A 21981-nucleotide genomic window follows, 5' to 3' on the forward strand; every position below is an offset into this window, starting at 1 on the left:
AGAATGGCCCGGTCAAAATCAGGGCATTGGCAGCTTTGCCAACTCTTCCAATTAGTTTTTGGGCTTGCCGAAAAGAAAAAATGGCTGGAGTCTATGTTCTAGTCTCGTGACGGTGCCATTTAAGCCTGTGTTAAAACCGGTGCATGAATGTAACCTGACAAGCTCACCCTGCGCTCCTGGGCGAAGAACCCACGTGCCGCCCGTGTAATGAACAAGCTTAGCTGGAGTGTGTGAGGATCCATGAATAGCACTTGCTCCCACGTGTGCAACGGAGCCTAACTCAGGGGCCTGGCCCGTGGTTGTGACTATCCCGCCTGGGTTTGACACGGGCCCTTTGGCTGCTGGGGTTTATCGGGTTTACGACTCTGTGCTGAAGGAAGAGACTCAAGGAGCCTAGCGAGTGACTCAACCCAGAGGAGGGCTAGGAGCCCGGAGAACGTTCTGGGGTTGGAACCAGCTCCCCACGGGCAGGAGGAAAACCTTGCTGGGGGTGTGGGCTGGGCTCGCTGCTTTGACTGATGTTTCTCCAGGGATCCTACGGGAGGTAGGCGGGGGCCTGATTCTAACAGAGGTGGCCTCTGATTTGCAAATGAAGCATGCAGGGCGGAGGTGATGGGGGCCAAGTTTGTGCTGCAGCACGTGGGTCCACACCTGGGCACCCCCCCTTCTCCTTAACATGCAGCACGGGTCCCTTGGCACTGTCCTGCTCCTTTCGTCCCTTGGGGCAGGTCGGCGTGCACACTGCAGGATGTTCTACACCTAGGAGATGAGATGCAGGTGTTAGGGTCCGAGCAGCCCTATGGAGCTGTGACCAGCCAGGAATCCAGGCTGGGGGGGCAGGGGAAGAACCGCTAGGGGCTCAGTGGGGCTGGAAGGAAGAGGGAGTGCTGGGTGGGGAAGAGAAGAGTTGTGATTTTGATTTTGTTGTGGAAAGCTTGGTGGATCTGGGCCCTGCATAGTCTAAACTGCCTCTGCCCATCCTCCAGTGGAAATGACCAGGCGGTGCTGGGTGAATGATGTCGGCCCCGCTCTCTAATGATCCTCAGGGCGGCCGGGCAAAAAATACCAACTGGCGTGACCACAGTGGCATCAGAATCCTTGGACACTTCTGCTGCCTTCAGGGGCCACGTCAGCCATGCCAAACCTGGATGATCGCTTCCTTGGTGGGGAAGGATGGAGGGAGGAACCTACTGGAGAACCCAGAGCGAGGGCTGGGGGCGCTTTCTTTGCATGGTCTTAGCCCCATGGGCCAATGGCCAGCCATGTCGTCTCTGAGATACGCTGCTGGAACACCGTGAATTGCACTGCTGTAGCTGAGATCAGATTCTGGCCCGAAGGGAGGAGACCGGCTGCTTTGTATTTTCTATGCATCCTACAGCAAAGGACACTGGCTGGACCCCCGAGTCAAGGAGAAGATGGGTGGAATTTAATGATTACGTGCTGCATGCCAGACACCAGACTAGCTCTCAGCCTGCAAGTGTCCTATGGATACTGCATGGAACTGAGACCCGGGTTCTAATTCTGTGTCTGCTACTGACTTGCTTGTGACCCGGGGCCAGTCACTGCCCCTCTCTGAGCCTCAGTTTCCCCACACTCGTGCATTTATCTTATTACATTGTACCCTTTTCAGGGTGTATGCCCTGCAGCCCTAGTGTGTAGGGAACTTGCTATTGACTCCTGTTGGTGACCAGGCAGAAGAGCGACTCAGAGCTGCTTGAGAACTCCAGGTAGACAGAGGCGCCACAGGAGAGGGCGCTCTCTGCTGCCATCTATTGGTGAGCAAGGGGAGATGTGACTGGGCCAGGCTTCATTTGCATTTGTTATGTGGCAGAATGGGGCATTTTGATCAAAATACAGTTAAGTGTTGAGTTTGGGGGCAACATAATGTTATTGTCCGTCTTTGGGAATGACAGGACAAAAGAACTGCACAGAATGTGCCTGGGGTGAGAGGTCACCCCGAGAGAGAGCACGGTCCAGCACAAATGGGTAGCAGTGCTTAGACAAAGCACCAGTAAGGAGAGAGAGGAGAATGGGGCTGTATCTCTTTCTGGACGTGCCATTGCTTCCCTAGGGACAAGGACTCTGTTAAGCATTCTATGGGCCACTGAGTTCTCTCCAAAGACTTTGCAGTGGCAGTTCTAAGGTAACGTGGTTTGGAAGCTGGAGACAGAGCTCAGGCAGGCGATGGTGCTAAGGAAGCCGGAGAGAGCAGCGTGAGCTTAGCTGAGGGACGCTGGTGGGGGCCTCCCAACCCAGCAAGTACAGCTGCAATCAGGTCCCTGGTGCCAAGTGGGAGAGCTCTCCAAGCAGCATTTCCCTTCAGGGCTGGAGCCTGAGCTGCTAGAGTTCTTGGGCCCTGGCTGACCAAACCGTGAGTGGGGAGCTGGTGAGGAGGGAAATGGCTAAAAGGCAGTAGCCTCTCCAAACCACCAGAGGAGAACTCGGATTGAGGCTATAAAGATACCCAGGGTTGTGTGTGGGGAGGGTCCTACCTAATAGGTGTTGCTCATTTATTAATTGCTGGCTTTCCACAATTTATCCTGTATCCTTCCTCCCCCCCCCCCCCAATAAAGTTCTTTGTTTTTAAACCCCTTGCAAGTGGGGAGGTATTGCCAGGCTATCCCAGTGTGGTATAGATCGTTTCCCAGGTTTCTGGGTGTTGAAGTTTTCAGAAACGACACCTAGGAAATTCACCCTGGCCCTTTTTTGCTGCCAGCAACCCCTGGCAGAAGGATTCCAGGGGCAGGGACTGTCTCTTGGGCACGTGCAGGGCCTGGCCCAACGGGACCCTGTTCTCAGTTGGGGTTCCTAGGAGTTGCCATAATACAAATAGCTACCGAAGCAGGATGAGACAGCAAGCAGAGAAGGGGTGAGAGAGCACTGGAAGCCCGCGGGCAAGCGGAGGAAAGCAGAAGAGGGAACAAAACCCCTTCTTCAAACACAAACATGCTCAGGGAAAGCGGAGAAATCACAGGGAAATCAATCCAGCCCTCGTCAGTTTCTTGCTCTATAAACATTCTCTCCTTCCAAGTTGGCTTCACTCAGAGCAGCCTGTTCTGTTTGTCCGGGCAGGGACCCGAGGCCTGGTCATTTGAAAAGGGAGGGATAAATACCTGGTCTTGGGACATCTTGCTGATTACAGTCAGGCACCCGCCTCCCCCATTTCACAACCCTTCTTGTCCCATGATCCCTTCCCAGAAAGCTGGTGAGTCAGGGCGAGAAAGCTGCAGGCCGTTGCCAGTGCAGCTAGAAAGTGATTCAGCAGGATTTGCTGTGGACAGTGTCTTCCCCCCACCCCGCAGTATGGAACTCGCTGGCAGGGAGCCTAGTTCTCCTGTGGGCTGCAGCAGGGACATTTGGTTCATTAACATACAAATGTCAGAGCTCTGAGTCCTTCCTCCTTGGCTCTGCTGGGCGGGAGGAACACACGCTACACAGCTCCCTCGTGCCCTCTGATCCCGCCAAACGACTCCCCGACGCCGGGCCCCTCCACCCCCTTTTGATAGCCTCAGGGGGCAGCAGGCTCCTCAAAATGGGGCAGGCGGGGGGGGAGCCAGTGCTCGTTAATAACGCCCCCCCGGGCTGGATCCACAGCAGATGAGGCCCAAGATGAAGGACAGAAGCAGGACCTTCTGCCTGGCTCTTTCTTGCTCATGTGTGGTTGTTTTTATTAAGGGGTGGGGCTCCTTTGTTCCAAACTGGGGGACCTCTTTGGGTGCACAGGGCCCCATTAATTCACGCATTCGATCTCGCCACATAAATCGCTGGGATTAACCTGACTTTAGAAGCTTTGTAGAGGGGAATGGGGCAAATTCAGCCGTGGTGCAACTCCATTGGTTTCAAGGGGAGCTACCAGAGGTGAATTTGGTCATCTGCCCTCCTCTTCCCTCCCCTCCCCTCCCCTCCCTCTGGCCCACCAACATTCCTGTGCTGCCGATCAGGATCAGCAACCTGTTTGCTTTCTGATGGCAGCATTGCGTCCCCAGCTCTCTGCGGCTGGGGCCCAGAGAGGTCACTGTGAAAAGAACAAAAAGTCACCGCAAAGGGCAGAGAGAACCCATTTAACCACCAGTTATTGCTCAACGCAACACGGGCTATCCAGACCACTCGGCACTTCCAGGCAGCAGTGGGGTAAGAACTCACATCCTCCTGCTCTAAAACCAGAGTGTGCTTCCTACTTGAGCTAAAGGAGAATCCTCACCGGCCAGCTCGGGTCTTTGATGCACATGTAAGCAGTCCTGATTCTCGCCAGTAGAGGGCAGTGGTGTACATACAGCTCATCGTCCTGTTATTGTCATTGCCATGTTGCAGGTGAGGGAATGCAGGCAGACAGGAGATGTGACTTCCAGAGGGAGTTGGAATCAGCATTAGGAGTCACATTCAGGACTTCCAGGCTCCTAGCCCTGGGCTCAGACCATGTGCCTTTCTCATATGCACCAGGACATCACTGCTCACTCTCTGGAGGCTGGGCACAGATGGGAACTACCCTGAGAATGGAGGTCACCGGGGTCCCATGGCTTATCCCCTACCACATAGCTTGGCAGCACATTCTAGCACTGGGCTTGCTGTTCCCCTGCTAATGGTCACGAGCCACGTCAGGTTCAAGTCTTTGAAACTGGAGTACTTGTGGCACCTTAGAGACTAACAAATTTGTTAGTCTCTAAGGTGCCACAAGTACTCCTGTTCTTTTTACAGATACAGACTAACACGGCTGCTACTCTGAAACCTGTCTTTGGAACTGTTTTCTATTGATTTTAAACTTCCTGAACCGTGTCTCCCCGCACCCCCGGTTTTCTGACTGTACGGTGCGTGTGGGTATCAGAATGGCTTTTTGATCCGTTCTAACAATTCTGACTCCCATTATAAAACAAAGGCCCTGTCCATTCACGGCCAGGGAAGTACTTTTCTTAGGAGCAAAGGTGTTAACCCTGGTGTCTCAGCCAATACCAACATGGGTAATTACATCCTTGATTTCTCCACTGCAGTTTCTTCTGGAGATGGGCTCCTCCTTCATTTCCTAACCCAAATTGCTGTGTAGCCCTGGTGCAGGCTGTTAAACGGCTGCCGTGCTCCACTCCAGAGATGGCTGCATTTTTGCAATGTTCTGTATTCCTAAAGCATTTATGTGGGGCCATATCCCTTCCCCCCTCAGCGGGGTATTGTGAGACTTGATTAGTTAACTGCTACCCACGCTGGGGCAGTGCAAAATACTGTCGAAGTGCTAGGCCCTTCCAGGCCCATTTCTGTGGCCAAGGGGACTGGTGAGACCCAGGGCTGAAGGGTCTGAAGACATACGGGGTGGAGCAGCCCATCCTTCTGGAACCACAGCTGCTGCCACCACTATGTGATTCCACATCTTGGTTCGATTTCCACAGCGGGGCTCCGTGTTGCGCAGGGGCGGCTCTAGGCACCAGCAAAGCAAGCACGTGCTTGGGGCAGCCCATTTGCAGGGGCGGCAGGGATCCAACCTGGGAGCTGAGAACCAACAGGGGCCCCTGGGAGCTGTAGTTCCTTGGTTAGCTCGCTGCCTATAGAGCCAGCCCTGGAGCAGGGAAAGAACTACATTTCCCAGCATTCCCTTGGCCACTACCAACAGGAAAGAGGGGGAGGGAGGGAGGACGCTGAGACCTCACGCTGCAGCCTGCTGTGAATGGAGAGCTGCACTGTGAGTAGGGATACCGTATTTTAACATTCGAAAAATAGGACACTCCATGGGGAGGGAGGGTAGCCCCACCCTGCCCCCATCCACTCCCTCCGACTGCCCCCCACAGAAACCCCAACCCATCCAACCCCCCTGCTCCCTGTCCCCTGATCATCCCCTCCTGGGACCCCTGCCCCAACTGCCCCCCAGGACCCCACCCCCTATCTAAGCGCCACTGCTCCTTGTCCCCTGATTGCCCCCTCCCGGGACTCCACCCCCCATCTAAGCCTCCCTTCTCCTTGTCCCCAATTGTCCCCTCCTGAGACCCCCCCCAACTTCCCCCCCTAGGACTCCACCCCCTACCTGTCCCCTGACAAACCCCTGGGACTCCCATGCCTATCCAACTGCTGCCTGTCCTCTGACTGCCCCCCTGAACCCCTGACCATTCTAACCCCCCTTTCTCCTTGTCCCTTGACTGCCCCCCGGAACCCCCTACCCCTTCTCCAACCCCCCAGCCCCCTTACCGTGCCACTCAGACCAGCGTGTCTGGCTTTGCACAGCGCCAGACACGCTGCTGCATACATGCTGCCATGCTCCCCTGTGGAGCCACAGCCCCCCCCAGCACCTGCCTTCCAGATTTGAACACCTCAAAATTCAGGAGTGCTCAAGCTCAGTTTGGTCAGCCGTTACTTCATTTCTCCCAAATCAAATATACTGATCCACTGTAACTTGCTGTAGAAAAAATAGGAAAAAATTGAGCAAGAAATGCTTCCCAGTGGTTATTAGGACTGGAATTGCTATTTTCAACAGCCATTGCCTTTTGTTTGTTTGTTTAAAAGGAAGACAGTGATATGGCATTGGCAAATTCCCCATAGAAAGAAAGAGTGGAACAAAAGAATAATAAAGGCACTTCAACTTTTCCTCATTTATGGAGGACAGTCTGATAATATGCATCCAGATGTCCTCCAATCACACAAGCTGAAAATTGTTCCACTTCACTGCAGTTCTGTAACCATATGGGAACCAATCCTGTCTGTGTTCTGTGCACATCCAAAATTCCTGCTGAATGACCTGCCCTGGGAGCGAGTTACCAGTGACCCAGGGCTGCGGTGGAAGGAGGGTGCAGGGCGGGGGAGCCCAGGGCTGGGGTGGCAGGAGGTGTGTGTGTGGGGAGAGCCCAGGGCTGGGGCGGCATTGGGGTGCAGGTGGGGGGGTGAGAGCCCAGGGCTGGGGCGGCAGGGGGGTGCGGGTCGGGGGGGAGAGCCCAGGGTTGGGGCGGCAGGCGGGTGCGGCGAGGAGCCCAGGACTGGCACAGGGGGCAGCCAAAAATTTTTTTGCTTGGGGCGGCAAAAACCCTAGAGCAGGCCCTGGTGTTACGACATTGTGGCTTGTAATGAGCTCTGGCTGTAAGGTGGCTCCTATTCTCCTCGGCCCAGATCCACAAAGGGAATTAGGCTCAGCTGAAGTTAGGAGCCTAAGTAGCTTTGGCTCTGGGCCCTCCTGCCCTTTGGTTTCCAATGCTGCTGAAGTCCTTTATAAACTTCTTCTTTATAAGATTGCAGGTTCCATAGCGGTGGTTTCATCAGACTTGGGGTCTAGGGCTGGCTCTGCCACTGACTTCCTGGGTCATCTTGGTGGGGGGGGGGCTCTCTTTGCCTCAGTTTCCCCCTCTGTACAGTGTGGATAATGATATTGACCTTCCTTTATAAGGCCTTAGCTGCACAAGGAAGTTACTCTGAAATAAGGTAGGGCGTGAATTTAAAGCGCTAGAGTTATTCCAGAATAAGTGTCCATAGAGGGCGCTACTCTGGTCAATTTCCCCATGTAGCTAAGCCCTTCAAATGAAGGGTTATTACTCCTCTCCTCCTGCTGTTGTCTTCATGCCTGTCTCATGCTGTCCCTTGTGGTCGGGGCCCTCTTCTCCTTTTTACATCCCAAGCAACCCCTGCTTTCATCATTCAAACCCCACCTTGACTCTCACTTCTCCGGTGGCTCTTTTCAAAGTTAAACCGCCAAGTATAGCGTTAAAACACACAACACAGCCATAAAAAGCTGCTTTCGCTTTGCGCCGTCAGCATGGGTCTCCGATAAACCAGATCTCTGCCATCTGCATTTGATTTAGACTCTGACCTCCCCGGGGCAGAGAGTGCCTGTGTACAGAGCCGAGCATAAAGGCATTGCTTATCATATCCCAAGGAGAGGAAGGTGGTTCAGGGCTGCAGGTTCAACTCCTTGTTCTTCCACTCCCACAGACTCCCTGTGTGGCTTGAGGAAGTCACCTGATCTGTCTGTGCCTCACTTCCCTAGCTATGAAATGGGGTAATAGTCCTCTCTTTCTCACATCCCCTATCTTCTCTATTAATCTTGCAAACTCTTTGGGGCAGGGACTTTCTCACCAGGACCCCATGCGTGTAAAGAATCACTTGTTCTCGCAGCACGTACAGTAGAACCTCGGTTACGAACCCCTCGGGAATGCAGGTTGTTTGTAACCCTGAACAAAACATTATGGTTGTTCTTTCAAAAGTTTACAACTGAACAGTGACAGTACAGCTTTGAAATTTGACCGTGCAGAAGAAAAATGTTGCTTTTAACCATCCTAATTTAAATGAAGCAAGCACAGAAACAGGTTCATTGCCCTGTCAAATCTTTTTTTTTTTAAACTGTCCCTTTATGTTTTTCGTATTTTCTGTTTAATACCATAGCGTGCTGTACGGTATTTGCTTTTTGGGGGTCTTTGCTGCTGCCTGATTTGTGTACTTCCAGTTCCAAATGAGGTGCGTGGTTGACCAGTCAGTCCGTACCTCTGGTGTACCACTGAGGTTCTACTGTACTATTGTTGACTTCTGTGGGACTACTCGCAGTGTATGAAATGAAGCATGTGTGTCACTAAGCCTTTGCAGGCTTCAGGCCTATGTGTATAGATGGGACCCTGATTGCAGCTGGAGCGGAGGGGGGGCTACCCTAATATAAATAAACAATCAGAAAATGTGGAAAAGAGCCTTAGAGAATAATACTATGGTGTTAAAGCACCGCAAATTACTCCAGGACCTGGCCAGCAATCTCTCCTGTCAGTGACTAAGCCCTGTCATATGCAACATAATGAGAAGTCCATGACAGCCACCCTAGTGCCTGACCTGGGCTGTTTCTTTTCCCACACTCAGCCCAGTGTAACATGCTCTGTCTTTGAGGGGAGGAGTCAAAAAGGGTTTTCTCTCCGGAGTCTGGCTTCTTTCAACTGGTCCTGGGTTAGTGCTCTCCCCTCCTGGCCCCTCACCCAACGTTATCTGCTTAACATCAGTTGAGATCAAAAGCTTTAAGGCAACTTTGTGCCGGGCGGAAGAGAGACATTTGACTGGGGGAGAGGAAGGATTCTAGCGTCTTCCTACAGGAAGGGCAGGCGATAATGGGGATTCTGCTGCACATAATGACTGGTCGTTAACAGACGCTTAGGGAGGCAAGCAGCATCTTTCAATGGGTAGGGAGTGCATGACACCTATACAAGGCAGGAAAAGCAGAGATAACAGCCACCGCTCCAGGCCCCCCATGCGAACAGCAGTTTGCATTGATGCGGGGGGAGACCCAAGGGGGGGGGAATTGGATGCACTTTGCCTTTAACAGGCTCTTGGCCAAAAACCCGAGCTTGCAGGCGCATATATGCATTGGCTGTGTAACAATATCCCCACGTGATGGCAATGAAAGCCTTTGCAGGGAGGGAGGGAGCAGGAGAGAGAAACTTGCAAGAGAGCTCCTGGGCGTCTCTAGTCAATTGCGCAGAGAGCAGCAGCAGCTGCGATGTGAAATTGACCAAAGTGGTGCAAGACTCTCTCTCTGCCCGTCCCGTGCCCCCCTGTTCTGCCCCTCAGTCCTTCTCGCCCGTTCCCTTTGCCAGCGGATGAGTTTCCAGTCACCCCCGGTCGCAGGGCAACATCCCCCAACATGCCTGAGCAGATCAGCGTCTCGGAGTTCCTGGCGGTGACTTCTGAAGACCTGAACTCCCCGGCGGCTTCTACCTTCTCCTCCAAAATGCAGAAGTGCAGGGGGGCAGTGGCGGTGCTGGAAGAGGTGAGTGAGGGGCAGCAGCAGAAGAGGAGGGGGGGAGAGATGGGGGGAGTGGTGTCCTGCCGGGGTTCTCCCTCTTGAAACTGGGAATTAGGCGCTTCTTCACCTTTTGTTGATGGGGGTGTCTCCCTTTGTTTTGTGGTAGGTATTGTTACTGCAGGAGGCAGCTCGGATCTGTTCCTTGTGCCTCGTTTATCCCCCCCCTTGACCCTTTTCTTGCCATCTTTCCTAAAATCAGACGTGATTTCTCTTAAAGAAAAGGCGCTTTGCAGCACGCGTGCAAAGGGCGGAAGAGTCTGTTAAGATCTTGCTAAATTGTTTAACAACCTGGCCAGCTGAGTAAGTTACATGCCTCTCATTGTGTAACCGATCCTGTCCATGCTCTGTAGTTCATTTCCTTATTCTGGATACTGACACTCTTTATAGAGCTGGGAGCCCAGCAGGGTTGTGAAAGATGCTCTTGGTTGAAAAACAAAACTCCACACTTAAAACAAATGCATTTCCTTATGTTGACTACTAACAGCGCCTTCGATTAGTGAAAATAACGAATTTACAGTCTATTGTGGTTTTCACTGTTTATGCTGTGGTTTCTGTACCTCTAATTTGGACAATGTGAAATGAATTATCTGTATAACAGCGGCACATAGAGATCCCAACCACCCTCTTTTCGTGGATATAAGCCTAAAAAGACACTGCCTTCTCTGAAGAGCATATACAAGGCCCCAATCCTGCAAAACACTTATGCACGTGCTTAACTGTAGGCTTGCGAGTAATCCCGTTGATTTTTTCAATGGAGATGTTAATACATTCAAAGTTAAGCATGTGGGTTGAAAGAGTTCAGGCCGAAATAGACAAAATCAGAGAAGTATTTTCTGTTTTGTAGTCAGTTTCATTTTCTGGTTCTTAATGGCATAAAGTGTGCGGGTTGTGGTGTCTGCAGAGACGCTCTGCTTGTTTTGAAAGTATCATTTCCCTGGGAATTTTAAGAAATAAAATCACAGAAATGTTTCAAATCCTGTTGGTTTTTTTGTAAAAGCTTTTTTGTACCAAATGGAGTCATCGACTTTAAGGTCAGAAGGGACCATTATGATCATCTAGTCTGACCTCCTGCACAACGCAGGCCCCAGAACTGCACCCACCCACTCCTGTAACAACCCCCTGACCTATGTCTGAGCTATTGAAGTCCTCAACTTGTGGTTTAAAGACGTCAAGGTGCAGAGAATCCTCCGGCAAGTGACCCATGCCCCATGCTGCAGAGGAAGGCGAAACCCCCCCAGGGCCTCTGCCAATCTGCCCTGGAGAAAAATTCCTTCCCGACCCCAAATATGGCGATCAGCTAAACCCTGAGCATGTGGGCAAGACTCACCAGCCAGACACCTAGGAAAGAATTCTCTGTGGTAACTCAGATCCCACCCCATCTAACATCCCATCACAGGTCATTGGGCATATTTACCACTAGTCGTCAAAGATCAATTAATTGCCAAAATTAGGCTATCCCATCATACCATCCCCTCCATAAACTTATCACAGTTCTGGGGCGGAATTTGAGTTGATATTGTATCTTTCGGGTTATTAAGAACCAGACAGAATTCTGCTACAATAACCGTTCCAACTGCTGGAAGCTGCAGTGTTTTGCACCATCCCTGTGAATACTGTAGTGTATATGTTTTGAATAGGGGCAATTAGCAAAATACACAGGACCAGCTGCAGAGTCCGCAGAAGGAATGGACTTGAGGAACTGGGGCTAGATCCTGCAACTGGATCAGTGTAGGGGTTACTTCAAACCCCCTTCCTCTCTCTGTATGATAGATCAGACCTATTGCATCTGAAACTAGGATGGTAGAGGATCAGGCTGGCATCCCAAGTGCATACCCAGAGGGTATGGGCGAGTTTGTATTCAGGTGGCTAGCCCGAGCTGGCATCCATCCTACCCCGAGCTATGCTGCTATTTGGAGCACGGGAGCTTGGAGCAGACCTGCCTCGTGTCTGTCTGCCCGAGCCAGGAAGCACGCTCCCAGCTGCAGTGTAGACGTACCCTTTGTGGGCACTGCCTGGTGCAGTCTGGCTTCTCCAACAGCTGGTTCTGAAGGATCCCACAGCTCTTCCTTTGAGGCCTGAGCCAACTCCCATTAAAGTCAATGGCAAGACTGTCATTGACTTCAACGGGACTTGGATCAAGCCCTGTGGGGAGAAGAGGATCCCATTTCCCTGCCATGTCTTGGTGGTATAAGTGACACCATGGAGGCTGAGATGGGTGCTGCCACGTGGCTTGGTCTGGCCAGGAGGCATTGAATGGTCATTTTCCTTCATCTTGCTTCCTCAAGTCCTGTTACTTTCAGAGACAATATCTTATGGTATCTGGTGCCTTTTGGCCACAAGTAGCGCTTTAACAATCTTTATGGGGGTGGGGGTGTGTGTGGATCCGTTGAATTTGTGGATTGTAAGCTCTCCGGGGCGGGGACCGTCTGTTTGGTGTTTGTGCAGCACCTAGCCCAGGGATGACCAGGGTTCCTAGGTGCTACAAATCAACCTGGTGGTGGTGGGGGGACCGAATGTATGGCTCTGCCAGTGGAATGCGGCGGGACTGTTCCATCCCAATCCTTAGGAAGAGGGAAGCGACGAATGCTTTTTCCCCAGTTGGAATAGCTGGGAGGAAATTCAGAATAAACTGATGCAAAGCTGGCTGGGATGCTAGGGTTAACCCCCCCCCCCCCATCTTACAAGCAAAAGACCAACTCCATTAGCTCGTGATGAAATTTAAAATCACACACTGGAAAAGTGAACTCAACAGTCGCTGATCTGTGTTTGTGAAGAATGGCTGCAGCCATCAATGTCGAGTAACAGTCCCGCAGATGCCCCCTACCCGTGCCAGATCCCCTATGGCTCCTTGTGAGAATCCCAACCTCTGTTCTAGCACGTGTGGGGCTGCAGACACAGGGTCTGGCATTGAGAGCTGTGATCAATGGCTCGATGTCCTATGTACATTTGGGTCATTCTGTCCAATTCCTCACACATCCATTTCCCCCGCCCCAAGCCTGTTCTGAGACTTTACTTAGGGGGTGATGTCCCCCTGTACTGTGACTAGCTCATCACACTCTGGCCCCGGAGAAAACTCTAATAGTGCAATACATTCTAGTTCAGTAAATCTGTTTCGCATCTCTTCTCTCTCCCACAGCTGGCCAGAGGCTGCCTCGGGGCAGTGATGGGCTGCCAATATTTTAACAAGGGAATCCCACAAGATGATTCTCCCCCACCCTCTGCCATTCGCTTGTGATAAACCCCATGTCCCGGGGTGCCCGTGCTGCAGAGAAGGGAGGGTAAAGGAACCGGGATTCCAGTTAGACACAAACGCTCTCATTCCCCATAAGCAAGGAAGAAGCCAGCCCCATAGGGAAGCATGGGCTTTGCTGTTGCAATCGCTTCCATGTGCGACTGAGTTGAGTGGGACACGTTGCGTGTTACTTGCCTGCGGAGCTGTTTGCAGGATTGTAGGCCCCCCCATCCTGCTAGTGATGCCTTCACCCCATCCCGAGCCCCCCACTGATGTCAGCTGATCAGGGGTCTGCCGGCGTGGAGTCGCTTGCAAGGTTGGGGAGGGCCATAGCGAGTGCGTGAGCGGGGGCTGCTGCTGCTTTGTCTCTGAAGACTCAACTGACAGTATAAAGGGTGTTGCCTGCGGTGGGGCGTGGGGCTCTAGAAGGGGGATTCTGGGGAGAGAGATGGTCTGTCCCTGGGGAAGGGTGTTTTGGAGAGCGGTGGGTGGGGGATCCTCGCTGGACCATAGTTGGCAGAGAGCAGGTATTTCCAAACGACCCTGATCCATCAGCATCCAGACACTGTTCTGAGCTCTGTCGACTCCGCCTGCCCTTCAGAGAAAGAATTGTATAGAGACTCTCCCCCCCTCCCCCCCCCCGCCCCCCAGCATAATCCCTGCCTCGCGGTTGGGCAGCATGGGCACCAGCCTGCCAGGCGATGGGGAGGGGCAGGGGTCTGGGGAAGAGAGAAAGGAAGCATCTTTCAAAAACATCCCTTTGGTGCAGTGACTCGCCAGTCAAGTGCGTGCGCTTGCCTCTCTCTAAGCTGTCTGGAATGGCTTTTTCATTTGATCTGGCCCCCGATGTACAAACCAGTGGCCCCGGAGCCGGCCGCGCTCGGAATACAATACCAATAAACGGCTGATGTACATACTGAGGGCCTGTTGGTTAACTCTCCAAAGCATGCTGGGGGCTCGCTAAACTGCCTCGCTCGCTACGGATGTGCAGCCACCTCTGGGGTGGATGGCGGCAACTGTTCTAATGGCTTGCGGAAATACTAGGCAAACGCCGTAGGACAGGAAGTGAAGAATTATTTTGTCCTCTTGATGCTGCAAAGAGGCCAAGGGTGATTGAGGTTTTGTGTCCCATCCAAAGGATGGAACTTTTCAGCAGAGCAGAACCTTCCGTCCCCACACTGGTGCAACGGCTCTTCCGTTTGGAGCCTGTACTGAGATGATCTGTTGAATGGCTTCTTGCAGGACCCTCGCTTTGCCTTGGTCTCTCATTCAGGTACCAGCCAGGCCTGACCCTCTGTGGTGTTTAGATGCTGCTTGTATTATTAGAACTGGGAGCACTGGCTGTTGGGAGTCTGAAAGGCCAGGAAACAGGGAGGAGTTGAGGAGGCGGAGTGAGAGTTACAGAAGGTACAGCAGCAGCTTGGTAAAGAGGTTTCCACTGTAAAAATAAAGTTCTGTTGAAATTTGTTAGTACCTTGCCTGGTTGATACAACACCCTCCTTAGCCACCGAGATCTATCGAGCTCCCAGCCTGCTGCAGGAGAGTTGGAGAAAGTGCTGTTGTGTAGGAGAACATGGTCAGAATCCAGGTGTGGAAGTTGCTATCTAGCGTCTCCTGTGTCAGTGTCTTCTGGCTTTACATGGTGGAGCTCTGGCTCCAGAGGAGAAGGTCCAGGCCATTGTGTTGGGGGAACTGGATGTCGGCATAGATTGTGTGGGGCTGTCATTGATCACTAGGGCCCTACCAAATTCACGGTCCATTTTGGTCAGTTTCACGGTCAGAGGATTATAAATTTAATGATTTCAGATATTTAAGTCTGAAATTTCATGGGGTTGTTACTGGAGGAGTCCTGACCCAACTCTGAGGGCAGAGTGCAGAAGTAAGGGTGGCATGATATGGTATTGCCACCTTTACTTCTGTGCTGCTGCTGGTGGGGTGCTGCCTGCTCTCCGACCACCCAGCTCTGAAGGCAGCGCAGAAGTAAGGGTGGCAATACCGCGACCCACCCCCCCACAATAATCTTGCAAACCCCCAACATTACAACCCTCTTTTGGGTCAGAACCCCCAGTTTGAGGAATGCTGGTCTCTCCTGTGAAATCTGTATAGAATCATAGAATATCAGGGTTGGAAGGGACTTCAGGAGGTCATCTAGTCCAACCCCCTGCTCAAAGCAGGATCAACACCAACTAAATCATCCCAGCCAGGGCTTTGTCAAGCCCGACCTTAAAAACCTCTAAGGAAGGAGATTCCACCACCTCCCTAGGGAACCCATTCCAGTGCTTCACCATCCTCCTAGTGAAATAGTTTTTCCTAATATCCAACCTAAACCTCCCCCACTGCAACTTGAGACCATTACTCCTTGTTCTGTCACCATTACTCCATTGTTCTGTTCTATATTATAGGATAAAAGTACACAAAATACCAGATTTCACGGTCCGTGATGCGTTTTTCACAGCCGTGAATTTGGTAGGGCCCTATTTATCACACTGGGCTGTGAGGAGAGGGGACCAAGGACGATGAACAGAAAATCCCAGCAGCGTCTTTGCTCAGAAATCCAAGCACAAGAGCTCTGGGGCTTGTCTTGGAAAGGGGATCTTCCCGTGACCCTGTCTGAGCATTAAAGAGAGGACGCAAAACCCAGTAGAGACTAGGAAAAACTCTAGGAAATTCTTGTATCAATGGACTAGAGGTGTTGCTGGCTGGGAACCCAGCGTACCTCATGACCTCTCCTCGAAACGGACTCGAACGTATAATTAAAGCTGGTTGAAAAATGGAATTCCCCTGCCATGGAAAATCCAAGATTTTGGAATCGTATCCCCAATGAGGCCGAAAAGCAGATATCGTGGTATCGTCCATGACGTGAAATGGCCCAAACCCGACAGTTGGGAATATTGTAAATGTTTTGTTTGGCAAAGGTCAAAACACTTCAACTTCCTATTAAATCAAAATATTTTGACTGTTGTCTTTATACTAGAATTCAATCTAAAAGTCACGGTGACATGTGCAGACAATTCCCTGGCTAAAGCTTTGATTAAATTGTTACGATCCCTGAAACGTTTCGATTGAGTGGAATCAGTATTTTAACTGTCGGCCAGCTCTAACGATGATCTACTGAGAAGCAGAAAAGATTGAGAGGAGCTGTTGTGCAGGGGGGAGGGAGACAGCGTGTGTGTGGTTCTGTTCCCTGCTCTCCCATTCATTCGCTGTGTGACTTTGGGCAAGTCACGTAAATGGCTTTGTGCCTCAGTTTCCCCACCTGGAAAAAAAGGGATGCTACTAACTGCCACGGGGGCGGGGGTCTTGTGTGGCTTAACTGGGGAAGGTCCAGGGTTTTAGCCACTGGGGTTAGAGATGTTAGGTGAAATGATTAAAGGGAGTCAAATTTAGGGCCTTGAACGCTGCCTTGAACGTTCCTTTAAGTGAATGAGATTGATAGGGGAGGAGCAGGCACCCTTTCAGAGCACCCCCTAAGCACCCCACCCTTTCAGAGTCCTACTATGCAGGAGAAGGTGTCCCCATCAGCGAAGCTGCTAAAGGTGGTGGCCCTACCTTGCTTTCAGGTGGCTTCCCTTCCCTTCTGTTTGTCAGGCCACAAGCTCTGTGGGGCAGGGACTCGCTATGTTTCTGCACAGCATCCGATGCCCTAGGGCCCCCAATCTCAGTTGTGGCCTCTAGGTGCGACCGTAATATACTTTTGCTTCATATCCCATGGCCGTGCTGTGGTCGGTGGCACCTTTCTGGTGGTCAGGAGAATGCAACCGCTTCAGAGACAAGGACTTGGAGTGAGCGGGAAAGAGGCAGGCGGGTGGGGGGATGGTGGAATGGAGGAATCCTGCTGGACGACATTGCCTGTCTCCTAATTAGGGGACAGGGTCAAGCACTGGTCAGTGTTCACTTTACTCTCCATAATAGTATTGGGGTTGCATCTAGAAACCACGTTGTGCTAGGAGCTGTACATAGTGAGAGAGAGTCTAAATAGACAAGACTATTCTGCCCATCTTTAACTTAAGAACAGAGACCCAAGGTGGGTCAAGTGACTTGCCTTAATCACAAGCCCACCTTTCCCTGCTGTCTTTCCCTTTCCAGGCTAAACAATCGTTTTGTGCAGTCTTCTCTTTATCTGCCACGTCCTTTATTCTCTGTGCCGGACTCTGAGCTTGGGGGAGTTACTCCAGATTGACAGCGGCCTAGTCCCTGAGATCGGAGTCTGGCCCTGCATCCGGTAGCCTCAGACTTTCCCCTGTCTCCCGTGCAGCACCCCGGGCCCGGAGATGCCTGTGCCCTTCTCGCTCAGTATTGGCTTTACTGCAGCTAATTGAAATTTCACCGCTGTCGCTCTCCGCTCTGGCACTCCTGCCAGTTGGCTACATCTGCGGTGCCAACCGTCTCCTCCTTCATTGAACGATGGGGGGTGAAGAATGGCTCCCATTGATGGCTCACAATAAAGAGGGAAGTTCAGAGGAGAAGCACCGGAGACAGTTGGTGGAGATGCTGCGCCGCCCTCTCCTCCCTCCTGAGGTGGGAAGTGAGTCAGGGTCCTCCGGCTGAGAGCTGAAATGCCCAGGGGGGATGGGAGCTCCTTGGAAGGTTGGCTGGTAGCAATGAAGCAGTGTTGGATCGAATGCATCTCTGGGAGGTCGTTGTTCTCTCTGCAGGTGCAGATCTGTCTCCTCCCCGGCCCCCTCTCTCCCCCAACACACACTTTCCTCTTTCCAGGGAAAGGCTCCTTTATGGGAATCTCTGCGGCTGAGCTGATCTCCGTGCAGGCACCGGGGAGGGGGAAGCCAACCTCATCCGGGTGAGAAGCTGAAACAGCTAATCGCGTCCCTGGGGAGAGGCCAAGCTGGGAATCCGCTGAGCAGGGGCGCAACTGGCTGCATCTCTCCTGCCTGTGGCTTCTCTTCCTGGAGCCAGGGGGTGTCCCTCCTCCCTTCCCTGCGTCTGGACCAGCAAGTTCAGACCTGACAAGTTGGCTGCTGTACCTTCCCCTGCCTCTCCAGCCAGGTGAGGCCTGTGCGTGCCGGGCAAGGTATCTTGTAGCATCTGCTGTTGATACAGTCAGAGGCTGAACCGAGCGAGGGCTCCTTTCTTAGTCTGTCTCATTGGCTCCTTTGCCTTGTCACTCGGGCAGAGCCAGCTGCTGCCTTTCCTGCCGCTAATTATTTCTCCTCTGTTGACCCATCTCCCTGTGATGTGGTTGTGCAACTTTGTGCGGTGAAAACTCTGAGGCCTCCAAGTCCGCAGCCAGCAGGGACCATTGTGATCGGGTATCTGACCCCCTGGCTAGTACAGGCCAGAGAACTTCCCCAAAAGAATTCATTTTAGTGGAACGTCTAGGAAAACCTCCTGTCTTGATTTAGAAATTGTCCGTGATGGAGAGTCCACCACGCCCCTTGGTAAATTGGCCAACGGGTTACTACTTTCACTGTTAAAAATGTACATCTTATTTCCAGTCTGGATTTGTCTCGCTTCAATTTCCAGCTCTTGGATCGTGCTCGACCTTCCTCTGGTAGCTAGAAGAACCCATTATTAAATATTCATTCCCCATGTAGGTACTTACAGACTGTAGTGAGTCACCGCTTAACCTCTCTTTCAGCTAATTCGATTGAGCTCTTTGGGTCTCACTATAAGGGAGGTTATTTTAAGCCTTTAATCATTCTCGTGGCTCTTCTCTGACCCCTCTCCAATGGATCAACATCCTCGAACTGTGGGCGCCAGAACTAGACACAGTATTCCAGCAGCGGTCACACCCGTGCCAAATAGAGAAGTAAAATAACCTCTCTGCTCCTACTCAAGATGGCCCTGTTTATGCATCGCAGTGGAGTCGCTCTGGATTGACGCTGGTATAAATGAGTTTGGGACTGACACCCCCATTGACCCATTGAGGATCCTCTCCATCCATAGGAGTGGGGTGGGTGAGCTGGCCCAACCAGTGTTTACTCTGCCGGGCGAGCCAGCAGTAACCCCTGTTTCATCAGCAATAAGTGAGGCAGCAGGCAGAGGTGTAGAAAAGATCCTGCCCAAGTGTGCCGAGCGGCCAGTGGTACGAGCTGGAGACCTAGAGTTTGCCAGTGAGCCGTCTGGACGTGGCTCTTGGCTTGCACGTGAACCGAGCAGTAGCCTTGTTTGGGGGAAAGCCCAGGGCCAGAGTAGCCGCTCCTCATCTTTGCTGGACGGGCCGGTATCCCTAGAGCTTTCAGGAGTTCCCCGGGGTCCTCCGGGCGTGGTGGGAGTGGGGTTGGTTTGTCTGAGCTAGCATTCAGCATTTTCAACGTGTGCAGAGAGTGACTGTGTGCTCTCAGCGGCATCAAAGGCCGGGTGGGAAGGGAAAACCACGAGAGCGGGAAAGTAAAATCTCCATGAGCGTGCGAGTCCTCCATGGAGCGGGCCCCTGAATGGCGGGTACGTCTTCCCAGCCCGCGGCAGCGAGCCTCCTAGCCCCGGCAGCGAGCCTCCCAGCCCGGGTCGACCGCCTCGGCTCGCGCGAACGCTGAAAATAGCTGCGTTGGTGGTGCTTTGAAGTTGCGACTCAGGCTCTGAAGGGGCCCAAATCCCGCCCGAGCTGCAGCTTCAAAGCACTTGTCTGCACAGCTGAAGTTAGCAGAATTCTGGGACGCTTTAAAGGGACGGGAGAGACCAAGCGAAGGCCTCACGGTCGCAGCCGCTACCACCGCGCAGTGATACCACGTGGACGTCACGAGAGAGTGGTGCCTTTATCTGGGAGGGTAAAGTTTGACAGAGGGGGACCACAGATAGGGAGAGAAGGGAGCTGGGCGCCAGCCAGCCAGTCTGCCTCAGTCTCTGTCACAGAAGTCTGAGACGGACAGGACCTATTCGCCTGTCCGTCTGTAGCCGGTGCATGAACATGTCGTACAGTGCTTGTTGTCCAGCCCAGCTATTGGGGCTTCCATCCTTTTCTTGGGGGGGGAGGGAAGGATTCCCTGTCAAGAAGTATTTCTGAGAATCTTCTCTGCCTTCATGCCATCACCGCCAGTTCTGCTGCTGGTTACGCCCCAAATGATCCCTCTCTCTCCTTGATGTTCACGCCCTTCAAATATTTGTTGACTGTTCTCATGCCTGCCCTTGGCTGACACCCAGCCAAGCTACGGTTAACTCTTTCCCTCCCGGGGATCAATCTCTCTGATCAGTTCTGTTGCGCTGCTTTGGGCACCTCTCTGGTTTGCCGATATCTGATTGGTAGTGAGGGGCCCAGAGCCGAATGCAGGAGGCCAGGGAGTGGTTGCACCTGTGCCGTACAGGGAGGGACCGTCCTGTCTCTCCCCTGCGATCAGTGGCAGATTAGCTATGGGGCCCGTGCCCAGGGACCCCAGCAGGCGGGACGGGGAAAGCTCCCATGCCCTGATCCCACTCCCCAGCAGAGGAAGCCCCCAGTGCCCCCCGACCCTCTCTCCAGCAGAAGCACTTGGGAAGCCCCAGCACCCGGACCCCCCGCTGCGGTCCTGGGACTGACTGGAGGAGCTCTCGGTGCATGCCATGGCCTCAGGGCTGAGGAGCTCTCATTCCCGATGTGGCCGGGGGCCATGGCACAGGGACTGAGCTTCTCTGGTCTTGAGGCTGCAGTGGGGGCAGGAAGGGGCAGGGCTGCAGCAGGGGGCAGAATGGGGGGGATCCTGGGTGGAACAGGGGTGAGGTCCAGGGGAAGGAGCAGAAAGGGGTGGGGCTGTGGGCGGAGCTGCAGGCAGAGGGGGCGGAACTGCTGGTGGAAGGGGTGGGGTGGGGTGGGGCCCCCACTTGCTCTGGCCCAGGGCCCCAGGAAACCTTCATCTGCCTCTGTCTGTGATGGCTCCGACTGGCTGGTGTTGGCTGTGATCTGACCTTGAAGGTTTCTGCCATCATGAATTGTTCCTGGGTAGAATGCAGTGCCCGCTTCCCGGACTGGTAGAGGGAAGCACCCGGGCTCTGGGTATAATCCCCTGAGGAGGGGGATGAGCTGATCACTAGCTGAAGCAATACCTATAGGTCCCAGTGCTGCTCTAACTGGCAGATTCTCCTTCAGCTCAAGGGAGTTGAGTCCTCACTCATTACTGCAGAGTCCAGAGGGGCCCCATGGAGCAGGATAGGAGGACAGGAGAGTCCTGTGTCTCCACCGTTTAATTTCCTTTGTGTCGTTCAGGTAGCAGAAGTGGGGTGGATGTGTGTGGTTTTTTTGGGGGGGTGGGTGGGGGCGTGAGCGCCACTGCCCCTTTCTGACTGTTACAGCGTCAGGTTGTCTCAAATCTCCGTCCCTGCTCTCTAGTGCCCACGTGCTGGGTGGCACAGGGCTGTACGGAGGAGTAGGTTCCGGGCAGAGCCGAGGGCGGGTGAACGGTCTCAAGCATTGGTTCGACTTCTCTTTGGCTGGGTCCGGGAGGTTTGAGTGTTGGCTTTCCCCGGGCGTTCGCCCTTTGCGAGCACAGGCCTCCGAGGGGAGCGGACTCCGAGCGCCGATGCTCGAGGGCCTGCTGGAGTGGGATTTCAAGCTGTATGTTTGTCAAATTCAGAGCTCTGGGCTGCATTCGTTAGTTACGTATGCGTCCAGCCAGGGGCCAGGAGTGATACTACCTGACTTGGGGAACTGACAAAGACCAGGTTGGAGAGGAGAATCCTTCATTGATTTCCTCATTCTCCCCCCCCCCCCCCCCCCTGTAACCTCCCCACCCTTTTTTTTTGGAACCATGAATGAATCTGGTGACATCCTGGCCAATAAATGGGAGTGAGGGTCGGAGGCAAAACTTGTCAGACAAATAACTTGTGTGACCGATTTATCTGGGGAAAGGGGACTTGTTCAAGTGTTGTGCCATGGGGATATTGAGGTGACACCAGGGGTGAAAGTAACTTAAGGGACGCAGGGCTGGGGTCCTGAGCAGGTGTGGGAGGGGGGGTTCCTCAGGTGGAAGGGCCGGGTCCTCGGGCAGAAGGGGCGGGGCCTTTAAATCCACGGGCCCTTTAAATCACTGCTGCTACCCCCAGGGCTCTGGCAGCTTCGGTTGATTTAAAGGGCCCGGGGCTC

General features: G+C 53.0%; 1 protein-coding gene across 2 annotated transcripts in view; it reads left to right on the plus strand.

The window, feature by feature from the left end:
• The first annotated feature begins 8975 nt into the window (after positions 1 to 8975).
• The window catches only part of ASAP3 (ArfGAP with SH3 domain, ankyrin repeat and PH domain 3), a 64718-nt gene continuing 51712 nt past the window's right edge, over positions 8976 to 21981 (plus strand). For both annotated transcript variants that reach the window (XM_065577019.1, XM_065577020.1), the window contains exons 1-2: positions 8976 to 9116; positions 9531 to 9703. In XM_065577019.1, the coding sequence (XP_065433091.1) occupies positions 9113 to 9116; positions 9531 to 9703 (177 nt within the window). In that variant the 5' untranslated portion in view covers positions 8976 to 9112. The remainder of the gene's footprint in view (positions 9117 to 9530; positions 9704 to 21981) is intronic.

The sequence above is a fragment of the Chrysemys picta genome, chromosome 23 (assembly GCF_011386835.1).
Source record: "Chrysemys picta bellii isolate R12L10 chromosome 23, ASM1138683v2, whole genome shotgun sequence".
In the NCBI taxonomy this organism is placed as follows: domain Eukaryota; kingdom Metazoa; phylum Chordata; order Testudines; family Emydidae; genus Chrysemys; species Chrysemys picta.